This window comes from Aspergillus udagawae (assembly GCF_001078395.1).
Source record: "Aspergillus udagawae IFM 46973 DNA, scaffold_2, whole genome shotgun sequence".
NCBI lineage: Eukaryota > Fungi > Ascomycota > Eurotiomycetes > Eurotiales > Aspergillaceae > Aspergillus > Aspergillus udagawae.
In genome coordinates, this window is record NW_025091265.1 from 1,640,554 (window position 1) to 1,652,773 (window position 12,220).

General features: G+C 48.6%; 3 protein-coding genes across 3 annotated transcripts; all 3 read right to left on the minus strand.

The window, feature by feature from the left end:
- Positions 1-454: 454 nt before the first annotated feature.
- Positions 455-1,520, minus strand: Aud_002887 (nicotinate-nucleotide diphosphorylase (carboxylating); the record flags this gene model as incomplete). The annotated part of the gene is made up of 3 exons (XM_043287844.1): positions 455-1,184; positions 1,252-1,307; positions 1,365-1,520. 3 exons carry the CDS (start codon positions 1,518-1,520, stop codon positions 455-457), a joined length of 942 nt encoding a protein of 313 aa, XP_043143779.1.
- Positions 1,521-4,293: 2,773 nt separating this feature from the next.
- Positions 4,294-5,368, minus strand: Aud_002888 (aldose epimerase family protein; the record flags this gene model as incomplete). Its single annotated transcript, XM_043287845.1, has 2 exons — positions 4,294-4,792; positions 4,866-5,368. The coding sequence occupies 2 exons, from the start codon at positions 5,366-5,368 to the stop codon at positions 4,294-4,296; spliced, it is 1,002 nt and encodes a 333-aa protein (XP_043143780.1).
- Positions 5,369-8,219: 2,851 nt separating this feature from the next.
- Aud_002889 (Zn(II)2Cys6 transcription factor domain-containing protein) lies at positions 8,220-9,271 on the minus strand (the record flags this gene model as incomplete). Its single annotated transcript, XM_043287846.1, has 3 exons — positions 8,220-8,928; positions 9,005-9,102; positions 9,164-9,271. 3 exons carry the CDS (start codon positions 9,269-9,271, stop codon positions 8,220-8,222), a joined length of 915 nt encoding a protein of 304 aa, XP_043143781.1.
- Between the last annotated feature and the right edge of the window lie 2,949 nt (positions 9,272-12,220).

Here is a 12,220-nt window from a genome sequence, read left to right on the forward strand (position 1 = left end):
TTTCTGCGCTCAAGGATGGATGTCATTCGGTTTAACGTTATGTCATGTCATGCTTTTATACTGGACTCGATGTACTATATACCCCCTTGGTTCTTGTTGATTTCTTGGGATTGATGAAATCCGGGCTGTGCATAGTTGAGGAGTAATTGTTCACAAATTCGACGACAGTCAATTGAGGTCAATATCGGATGCCGGCGCATCTTCTACTGGCTCGCGGCCTTATGGATAGACTGTAGACGAAAACCTCGAAAGATGCGATGACATCTTGTGTGCTCGCGACACAACAAGTCCAAGCAAGCCACGACATTTGGAGTCAGTTATTCATTACAAGTCGGTTCTTGGGTCTACTCCGCCTCTCAGTGTCATGGTGAATGATACAAGCCGAGAACTCCCGTGGCTGTTCGCCAATGCCATGTACAGAATGATAAACAAACCCACATATATTAAAACCCATTTACCGCAGCGACACCTTGAGAGAAAAGTCCACGATGGGAGTCCCCTGGTGAATGGAGCTGGTTGAGAGGATGTCCACATCGGGACAGGCATAGGCCGCGGCGTTGGACTCGGTCAGACCGCCGCTGACCTCGACGAGGAACGACTTTTGCTTGCCGGCCCACTCCTGCTTGAGCTGGCGGGCCGCGTCACGGACGCCCTCCGGGGTGAAGTTGTCGAGCATGATGACGTCGGCGCCGGCGCCAATGGCCGCGTTCGCCTCCTCCAGACTGCGGCATTCGACCTCGACTTTGGTTGAGAACCCGCCCGCCGCCTTGGCCGCCTGGACGGCGCGGGGGATAGCGGCCGCGATGGACTGGGTGTCGGCGGAGGCAGATCCTCCGTCCGCGGCGGAGCGGTTGTTGGCGCAGGCCCAGACGTGGTTATCCTTGAGCATGGTCATGGAGCTCAGGTCGTGCCGGTGGGGGTCGGCGCCGCCGACGAGGAGGCCGTATTTCTCGACGACGCGGAAGCCGGGCGTGGTCTTGCGGGTGCCGGCGAGGGTGCCCTGCCAGCCGTGGGCGCGCAGGGCGGCCACGAGGGTGGAACTCTTGGTTGCGATGCCGGAGCAGCGGGCGAGGATGTTGAGGGCGACGCGCTCGCCGAGGAGGATCTGGCGGATGGGGCCGCGGACGGTGGCGCAGTGTTTGATCGGGTCGATGGATTCGCCTTCCTTGACGTGCCATTCGACTCTGCGAGCATCACACATCAGCCTCTTCTATTCCGTTCTGTATGCGGGGGGTTTGTCGATAGGCATACGTGCAGCCCAATTGGGAAAAGACCTCGTCGAAAAAGGGTACACCTGCCACCATACCCTGGTATGAGTTAGCATATAGACTTTGGTATTATTATATACATTCCAGACTGCGTACCTTGCTCTTCCCCAGTAATCTCGCCTCGCCCTCTGACTCACCGACGACGAACCCACCATAGTCGAAGCTGGGGCAATCCTCCTCCAACCAAGCGGTGATGTGCCGCTTGTAGCTACTCGGTAGCAAATGCCGAAGATCCCCATAGACCGATGCCATCTTGATACTGCTGTACAAAAGTGTGGTTGAATCGCAGGTCTTTCTTTTCTGGTCACTGAGGTCGATCCGATAAGCAGGTCAAGACGACTGTCCGGTGGTACAACCCTGTAGCGCAATTGGCACGTATACAGACAGGTGGGCGGCCCGAGAAAGAGAGCTGCTACTCGACTGAAGTCTGCACGGGCATGCAAGAGAAATGCGTCCCCAGACGATGTATATCCAGCATAGAAGTGTCTTGCTATCGATCAACCCCACGCGGGGCATGGATCGGCAACATCCGGGGCGCGTCACGTGGGTCGGCTGGGATCGGAATCTCTGCTACGGGCATAACATCACATGACCTTACAACAATCCCAAGGTCGATGGAGTGCAAACAGCACTTTACAACAAGACAAGACGGGATTTGGGTGAAAGACTGTTCATTTGGACTAATTAGGTAATATTGGCGCACCAGACTCGATACAAGTTGGAATGTAATCACTTTGGCAAAGAAACAGAACGAGGTATGTATCGTCTGGTCAACGGGTCAGTAAAGTGTAAACAGTGTGAAAGCTAACAAGACAATCAGGAAGACCAAAGCCGGAGACGAATACGACGAGAAACTTAAAGGCAGTCTTGGAGTCAAGGAATCAGGTCGCCCAAGAGAACACAGCCACGACTCAACTCCTGATTGATGTTCTTAACTGCGCTTACAAAGTCTCAGGGGTTGATCCCGCTGCTTTAGGCAACAGGATTCAGTTGTGTTGTCTAGTCTTGACCCTGAATCCTCTCATGCCTTGCTTATAAATTCGTATTCGTTACGACTACGAGAGCGAGAGAGCGAGAGCGAGTCTGGCCCGTGAGGCTGGGACAAGCTGTCAGGCTCATGTACTTTGTCCGCACGTACCATCTTCTGGCCCTCTGGGGATCACTATCTCGTATTCGCGAGCACTACGGAGTATCCTATGTATAACCACGGCCTCATCCGCTCGGTTGATCTGATAGATAGAACTGTCAACCTAGACTACCAGTTGTGAAACAATGTGTGGGGTAAGAGTGCAACCTGCCAAGCGCAACCAGACTCAAAGTCAATGCTGGTCTAGATGACTTCATCAATCATGATAGCCCATAGAGGCATCGGACAACCTGGAGTCCTCAGAGTCGATACACCTACACAGCCTCCTTGCGCCCTGAAAACCAACCTTATCGGTGCAGGTCCCCGGTATGCGGTGCCACGCCGCACCTGGCTCTGCTACCTGTCGGACTTAGGACATATGATCAGTTGCTGACAAGATCTCCAGATCGATAACTCCGTATTATGCATGGACAGCTGGTGATGGCTGATGTGATCATGCTGAACACATCCAAAGGGTTCGCATTGTACACTGTAGATAGATCCGTCGGCGGAGTAAGTACAAAAATAGGTCATAATGGTATTTGTTATGCTCATCCAGCTTTTACTCTGGGATGTGATGACTGGATGAGCCATACGCCAAGCGGGAAGACATCTGACTCCAGCATTAACCTAGGATGCGCCTCCTGAAGTTCGTTAAAAATCCTTCGAACTTGAGCAGTGGAAATGCCAAGGTCAAGGGAAGTTGAATGTCTCCGTTCCGAGTCCGCCAATTTTACCCAAAGAATTACACGGCAATCCTCTTTCCGTCCACGGTGCAGTACAGAGTACGCAGTACGTCTGTACAGACATGGTATCATTACGCTACAGTATTGGAATACAGGAGACAATCGTTTTCCATAACATTAATTACTGCAAGGTGTTGCGCAATACACTTTATTGAAATTTCTGAACTTCAGTGGTATTTCTGTTTTGGCATCTCTCATGTTCAAAGATGCATGCCATATGGCACGGGCTTTTATGACCACCTTGAAATAACTACCTCTACTACAGCCCGTGTAAGTTAAAGACCATGTCCTTCTTAATACTAATATCAACAGTAGAGTCCATTTCCCCGTTCTAATCTTACAGTCATCTCTATGATTTACCCCTCTGCATTGATACGCCTGCCAATCTACCATTGCGTCAGTTTGCCAAGAGTGTATGGTCGTATGGCTTATACACTATCGAATAGAATAAGCACAGAAGACAGAGCACAGCCAGTAGAAATGTTTTCATAACGCAAGATCATATGGACGATCATTGCGCGCTAGAAGACCCATAGTAGGCTTCGAGAAGCTCTTGGCATCTCAATAAGGGAAAAAATGAGCCATTTTCTACCAGACTAATACTACCTACCTGTCGTGTTGGTACTTGGTACGGAGTATGGGAGTGGGATATGAGCCATAAGAACTATATCCGTACTCCGTAGATGACCGTCTTCCGCGGCATAATTCTCAACCTCAGCAGACGCCCATTTGCGTCGATTCCAAGCGGGTGGACCCCGACCATCGAACTTTTCTCATTTCTACAATGGGCTTGGTCTCTGGGTCGGCCCAAGTGGAAACCAGTGAACCACAAATTCATTCACTCTCTAGAATATTATTTTCTAGATGAGGGACGCTGAGGGTCTCTCGGATACATATCACGGAGATAAGGATAATCGGCACATAGCACCCTAGCTGCTCAAGGCACTTCAGTCTTAGCGCCACTGGATCGGATGATGTTGGCGGGTCCCGCGGGCGAAAACTGGCGAAAATCGCACATGGACTAAGGTAGACTACGGAGACCGAACCACCGAATCAAAGGACACAATAGGGAAACCTCATCAAGTTATTTGTGAGCCGTAGCCGAGAGTCGAGAGCCGAGATACAAGGCATGTCATGACGTCCCTTACAAAGCTCATGCCTTCCAGGCCTTGTACACAGTCTTGCATCCGAAAATCTGTCCCTTCTTCAAAAGCACCATCGGCCGCCATGCCGGCTCGTTGGGCGCATTGACATATCGGCTGGGTTCCACGCAGAAACCAGCTCTAGCCACGCGCTGTGGCAGTCCGTCCATCGCGGGCACGTCGATGTATTTGCCCGTGTAGAACTGGAACGCGGGCTCGGTGCTGTGTACTTCCAGGTGCAGGCCCGTGTCCGGGTGGCTGAACTGCGCCAGCAGTTTCAAGGGTTGGCTGCGCGTATCCAGAACGACATTGGAGGGATTGGTCTCCATCAGGAACACATCGTCAATGTCAGGTTCGGCCGCGCCGAGGACGAAGGGCTTGGACACGTCCAGAGGGAATTTGTCGATGTTGCCAAGCGGGATACCGGTGGAGTCGACGGGCAGGTAGTCGGCGGTGGCCAATTGGGCCTTGGTGCCTTCGATGGTAGGACCGTTGCCGAGGTTGAAATAACTATGCCCGACACAGATATTATCAACTATTGCGCTATGATAGAATCCTCCTGCTTCCGTAACTGCAAACTTACCTATGGTTGGTCATGTTGACAACCGTCTCCTCACACTCGTCGCCCACAAACTCAACCTCATACTCGGTAGTTAGGACTGTCTTGGAGCTGGGACTCTCGCTATCCTCCTTGCTAGCCGTGTACCAGACTCGCACTTCCACAGTGCCGGGGAAGCCTTCCTCGCCGTCCTTGCTGAGGTACTTGAACAGTAGGGCATCTTTGCCATCGCGCTTCACGGTCTGAGGGCCGTCAAAAACGCACTTGCCCCAGCCTTTCTCCCCACCATGTAGTGAGTTGGGCCCATTGTTTTTGGCCAAGGTGTAGTCCCGACTATTCAGGTTGTGGATGACGGCATCCTTGATCCTGTTGGCCACGCGACCTATTGTTGCGCCAAAGTGAGGCGAGTTGTATTTATCATATTGGTCCTGAGTGTTGAAGCCAAGAACGAGGTTCTTTCCTCCGACGCGGAACTCCTGGATGATGGCTCCGAGCGGCAGAAAGGCGAATTCAGATTCCCCAGACATGATGCTTGTCTTCCTGTCCTGCTTAGGATCTTGTCACTGGTTGTAAATGGACAATGTTTGTTGAGGTTGAGTCGTCAATCTGGACATGCGAGTTGTTGCAGAAAAGCGAGTTCATAAGGAGGAGGCAGATGTCTCAGCAGTAACTACGTAACCCCGCAATACGTCGATCAGAGTGGCAGGAGGGGGGAAAGCACCGGAGCCTGAATTGAGACGAGACACAGGCTCGTTTCAACATTTTGGACGTTTAGTTGTCTAGTTGTCTAGTTGTCCTTATTTTTCGACGGCTAAATAGTCATAGTATCCATTGCAAGCTGCGAATTGACGAATAAAAGTTGATGTTGGAGGATGGGTTTGTTGATGAGTGAGGGGCCGCTTTAGGCTAAAGATGTTGATGCTCTGCCTAATCCGGTAGATTTCCACGCTGTTTATGCCTGAGGCAGAATATATTTTCTGAGTTTGAACTCTTTGGCATGACACTGATGTACAGTAGGGAGCATAGACCTCGCCAGCCTCATTTTTATATAAGGAGCCTCCCCGCGCTTGGATACCTGGGATGAGCCTCAAACAGACTGTTTGAGGCTCATCCTCGCTGAAAGGAGCTTTTGGTTTGGTGGTAAATTCGGCCTGCCCTTATATAGTGTACCCCTATCATACCGTATCTGGTTATTTCCTAGAATTGTTCTCTCGAGAACGCCGACCGTTACGCTTGTAAGAATCAGGGTACCTAATGTCTAAGAAGTGTACTCGAGCATCTGACACAGTCAACAGATGTGGTATTTACCATCTAGTCTCTATTCTTCCTAGTCTAGTCACGCTGTCAGTGCAAGTTGTCAAGCATTCAAGCCTCAACACGGGTCGGTGATCACGGAGAGCGTCTACCCCGAACTTCCGAAATCCGAACCAGTCTGCTTGGGAGAAAATAAGCCAATAATAGTACATTCATAGGTACTCCGCCGTCCGTTCATTAAGTGTCAGCGGAATGCGAATGGCCTAGACTCCGAAGCTGAAATGATGATGACCGAATTCAAGAAGCTGTACTTTAAGTTTTTCGAGTCCATGACTCTCTCTCTCTCTCGCAGGGATGGATGGGGGAATGATGGAGTGAACCTTTCAGTGGCTAGCTATATGGCTAACACCTGGATCGAGCTGTTTGCTCCTAGTCTCCTACAAGGTACTACGAGTCTTTGTAAAGCACCGTGACTAATTACTGTTGTTGCGAGCTGAGGCTCCATTACAAAGCAAAGCTAGTGACGGACAGAGAAGAGAGCGATGGACTGATGGTACCTGTTCCAATTTCCACGACCCAGCGATGAACAAGAACCCACTCTTCGAAGTCATTGTACTAGGAGAATATCGGTACGTACTTTGTCTCAGTGTGCTCTCGCGATGTCAATATGATATCAGCAGCGTGATCACATAGCGATATTAGTGATATTTCTTGCATCTATCGTGACACCATACTACACTACTACACGAGACCTCGAGCCTCGTGGAGACTGCAGCTTTCACTGGTAGATACAGGAGAACAAGGAAAACGGCTGATCTATCCATCCCAGGATTTCGCAGTCTTACGGAGGGAAAAAAAGCCCTTTACGCAGTAGTCTATCTGCTTAGCAAATAAAAACTTGTGCATGTGGAATGATGGATTTAAGATTCCTAAAACAGGTGCCAAATTCCGATGGTGAGATCGGGAATTGGGAACGAGCCACCAACTCTAAAACGCTTAGTCGGCAGGTCGGCATCTCGGACACTTCTTGTCCAGCCTCCTGAGTCTACGTCCAAGCAAATGGAATAGTAATCATGATGAATCTCGGCGTCTGGAGATAAAGCGGGCTGCGACTGTGAGGCTGGGTGCAGCATGCTGACCAGTTTGTCCTGATGGAGCACTGGAACTTTTTCACGGTGGGGAATCTTGGACCCTCTTTTCTCCTTTTCTTTTTCTTTTTTCCCTTCTTTCCCTTTTTTTCCCTTTCATTTTGAGTCTTGACACAACTGATCTTTAAATGAAACCATAATCATAATATGACTAAATGTTGTTTGGAACATGGCAACACTGACTCGCGGATCAACTATTGCGAACCATGATTTCTGTATTGCAAATGGAACCACTATGTATAGATAACCAACAGAAGAAGAGAAAGGGTTGCGTACAAGCTCGAAACCTTGGATCACAATCCTTTTTGGCCTTCAAAAACGACCAGGAAGACGCCGATGAACTCTGATCTCGGAACAACTGCAAAAGCACGCTTTAACTGCTCAGCCAAGGAAAACCTTAGATGGCTCATGAACACTCCAGCTTACCAAGACACTGTTTGAGTTCGCTAAACGGATGTAAAAGTCCCCGTATGCGGCGATGCATGACGTAGTTCTCAGCCTAGGTATTAGTCAAGCATGTCTCAACGTCACTCCGCACTTTCAGTTCCTGATCTGCATCGTCGTCCAATCATTCAACCAGGATCCATGATCTAATGATGAGACTTATATGAGCCAAAAAAAAATAATTGTCGGCAATGTTGAGAGGAGTGATCATTGTTGTATCAAAGTTTGATTCGCTCACTATGGTGTAACACTGACAGGCATGAAAAGCCTGAGTTAAACACCGAAACAAATGAACAAACATGATATGCATGTAAAGGTAAAAATGACAAAGGAAGATCTTCAAACGCCCCCATTAACGGTTCCATTAGCCAAGACCTCCTGTTGTTTTATACCCAACGCCAAGCACCATTAGGCTACCAAATAGTGAGCCCTGGGGAAAAAAAAAAAAAGAGAAAGCCTCCCACAGTAGACATGACCTAGACTGGAAATGAGATGAGGAAAAAGACACTGTACAATATGCGGCGTTGGCCCACTAGATGGACGTTATCTCTGTAGGATTTGGATTCAGAAATTGATTGAAATCCTCGTAGTCACTCTTCGTATCCATAAACGAGGCCGATGTCATGCAGTTTATTGGAATCTGCCGGTTGAACATCGGTGATGATAACTGATCATCGAACGAAAGACTGGTGAAGTCGGAAGCCCCCATCATGTCCATGTCGTCAAAGGTTCCGAAGCTGCTGTTGGGCCATTGCGGTGGACCTTGCAAGGCGATCGGGTTTACTACCCCCTGCATCGACAAGGGGGCAATGTATGCGGGATTATGGGGAGCCATCTGGGGTTCAGGCTTGATCGTCGTTGCCTGGGTACGTGATGCTGGGCTAAGATTTGGAGGCGTGGGAGGAAGTTGATGTCGTGAGAAGGCGTCTGCAAAGCGTGATGTTGTGATGGGCGATTGCGCACTCTCGGAACTGCCATCTGATGAATCTTGCCGTTGCATGTGGCCGGCATTCTGCTTCCACAATTCCTGCTGCATGACCTCGGTGTTCTCCTCGAAGCGTTCGCCTTTAGTTTGATCGAGAGCGCCAAGCCGTGTGAGTAGATCATGCGTCAGAGGGTGACCGTTTGCTTCGCATTTCAACGGTTCTCCCGGCCAGCCTTCACCCTCGCTGGAGCGTCGATATAGTTCCTGAAGACCATACACCAGCCAAGCTTGTTGCTGCTCCAACATCTCAACGTACCTGAAAGCGAGACATAGATTAGCATTGTTAATGTTCGACCCTCTCCGCATGCAAGTTGCCAAAGGTGCAAGCTCACCCCTTGGGGTACACTTTATCATGGGCCTTCTTCCTCTCGCCAAAGACGCAGATGGCATTGTCTGCCCTACACCGTCCACATGGATTGGCGCCGTCACACTGCACTGGGTCAGCGCTTCAAAGCGCGCTGATGCTTGCTTCTGGACCATGGCCTGCTTACCTTTGATTTCTTCAATCTACATCGATCGCACGCCTTGCACACCCTCTTGCGAACATTGCTGTCCGAATGTGAGTGGTCCGATGTGGGTGACGATTGACGTGCCGTCATTATGTGGTATAGGAAGTATCAACTAAGTAAGATGCCGTTGACACCAACGAAGGCGCGTGCGATTGTAGGGCAACGCCAATCAAGACTGATCGAACGAAAACTATATCCGGCTATTTTAGACCCCTACTTCCCGGGGTAAGAACAACAGCAATGGTCGTTGAAAGGTTGAAGGACGGTCAGGTCGGTCAATGATATGACGGACTGGTCGAATGGTGGGGGTAAAGAGCTTAAGTAAAGCCAGTCCTAACAGCCAACAGAGGAATGAAGATGTAATGGAGGGTCGGACAGAACTGGATGGACCCAAGGAAGTGCCAGTAAAGGTTGCAGCGATAAGAAGACAGTGGATTATATAACACAAGGGTCTGGAGCTGCTGGTTGTAGGCAGTTATCCACTGATCCAAGGTAAAGTAGTAGTAAGTAGGGTAAGGTAGTAGTAGTAGTGGTAGTAGTATATACTAATAGAGCAGAGGAGCTATGAAGGAGGGAGGACCGACAGCTTTTTAACTAGATTCTGAGGTGATGATTATTATTATTGGGAAGATTATGATTAATACTTGAGATATTTCTTGATTATTCGAAATTTCTAAGGGAATGAGTAATATTTACTTTTTGTGATTAGCTTCGAAGGTACCAATTGGCAGTAATCATCCCGAAGCTGCGTCGAACATCTACAGCAAGGCAGGGCAAGGTAGTAGTGTATCCGTTCTACTTGACGCAGCGCCCAAGACTCCAAGAGACCCAGCAGGGCCCAGTAGGCCCAAAAGGGAAATACTATGGATCTACTAGTGATCGTTTGACTTTGCAATACATGGTAATACGAGGCAGTGGCTCGGGGACTTGGTGTATCATAATCCGTACAGAGTACTGTACGAGTAGCTATTCATCGATGTTAAAGTATCGGCCTATTCACACTTACCTTAGTATTGATATTTAATCCAGGCAACAAACAAAATAAAATAACGAAAGCTATTCTGTATCTTCATCAAGAACAGCCAATCAGATTATAAAATCTTTGTGAGGCATACAGAATGTACCTAAGGCAGATGCTGAAATACTTTACCTTACATCGCAAGAAATTTCGGGTACAGAACAACTGGTATCCGTTTATGATACAGTATTCGGAACCGGAGACTTGAATCGGGCCTCGGAGATGTCCCGGGCAAATGTCTCCTTGATTTCAAATTTCCTCTTACGGGCATTTGCTCGTCTCACTGGTTCTTGCAATGCTCTTTTATTTTATTTTATTTATTTTCTTTTTTATTCCCTTTCTCAGTAAGCAGTCAATCCATAACCTGACAGGATTTTCGGAAGATACAGTAAAAGCAATTCCGTATATCCGAGTCTAGTTGATCATCAGCTCTACCATCAGATAACAAGAATACGGAGAAATGCAGAACCCTCTGTTAGAATAGATACATTGACTCTTGAGGTAGAAAACACAGGATCAATTCACCGATATTGATGATGCCTAACTCTGTCATGATCGCACACTTCTTCAGGTACATCAAGCGCTCTTGTATCAACATTACAGCGTACTGGGCGTAGGCGCATAAATATGGCATTACTATTATACTAAAGGTGTTCATAAAGCGGGTTCTCATTCTCGAGTCTTCTTCTCGGCACATGGCTGCCGATCGTTTGTTCTCTCACCTGGACAACTCTCAACTGCTTCGGCGATCAACATGGTAAACCAACTAACTAACTAACTATATGCGTCTTCCGCTGAATCATCGATTCGAGGTCACAAGCTCCCTTCTGGATCTGCAGACACTTCCTCATTAAAAGCTTAGCGGCAGACCGGCTCTAATCCCTGTACGGAATAACTAGTCCGTAGTATGCACTTCGTTGCGAGCACAATTTCAGGACATAGTCTGCTTCCCCTGCCTCATGATACTACGGGGTAAGATAATACACGAGACCGAGGGCTACTCGCCGAGGTGTCCTAGCTTGACCTCCATCTACCTAGTCATGATATATGTTCTATCGTTCTATTGCCTATCTAGTCTGTTCGCGGAAATCAAAGCCGTCTTAGTGGCTTCTCAGTCAATGACGTTGACATCATGGATGGAATTCCGTCTATCACTGATCATGTCATGACTGCTGTTGATGATTCGCCAATGCCCCTTTACAGGTCAAACTGTCTATGAGCATGGGTTAGGTTTGTTTCGGTATTCCGAATCCGCGGAGGACCAACCTAGAACCTCCTTGCCATTTGGGAACAGCCAATTGCAGCAGGATGACCCATCGACCAGAGTCGACATTACCTTTACCTACTGAGGGCTGCGTGCTGGATGCTGACTTCATGTTTGCGCCACACGTCCAGGATCTCCGAGATAGAGTTTTTAGCTTGCAATCAGTGATGATCGATGATTCGGACATCTTTTTTTTTTAATGTCGCGCTATTTGCATATCCTGTTATTTTCAATTGCCACATGATATCTCCCTGGCCTAGGACGATCAATAATCCTGAATTTCTACGCTTATCTTATCGAACGTTGATGTCAGATAGATGATGGAAGGTCCACCATTGGATTGGCCAGACTCAAGGTGCGTATCTCCTTGTCCTCAGCTGGGTGTAGGTATGTAGCCTTGTGTTGATCGGAACCACAAGCCGTTGACCCACCGGGGTAGAAAATCGCTCGAGTTGCGTGACAGTTGCACAGGAAATAAGCTTGACTCCAGCAAACTAAACTTGCTTGGTTACCCCTGCTTATGCCGAGGTTGGTCGATTAATGACTGACTTCATTCTTTCGTGACCGATGCTGCGTTGGCACAAACACCGAGTCATCTGGCCTATCAACACTGTACAAAAAGTGCAAAGAAATGGGGAATATGGATGTCCAAGGAATTTATTCCGAATACATGATCAAGAATGGAAAAGCATCGCCGGTCCACAGGCGGATGACCAGGGTATAAAGAAAAAAGAAGATAAGAAAAGAGATAAAGGAA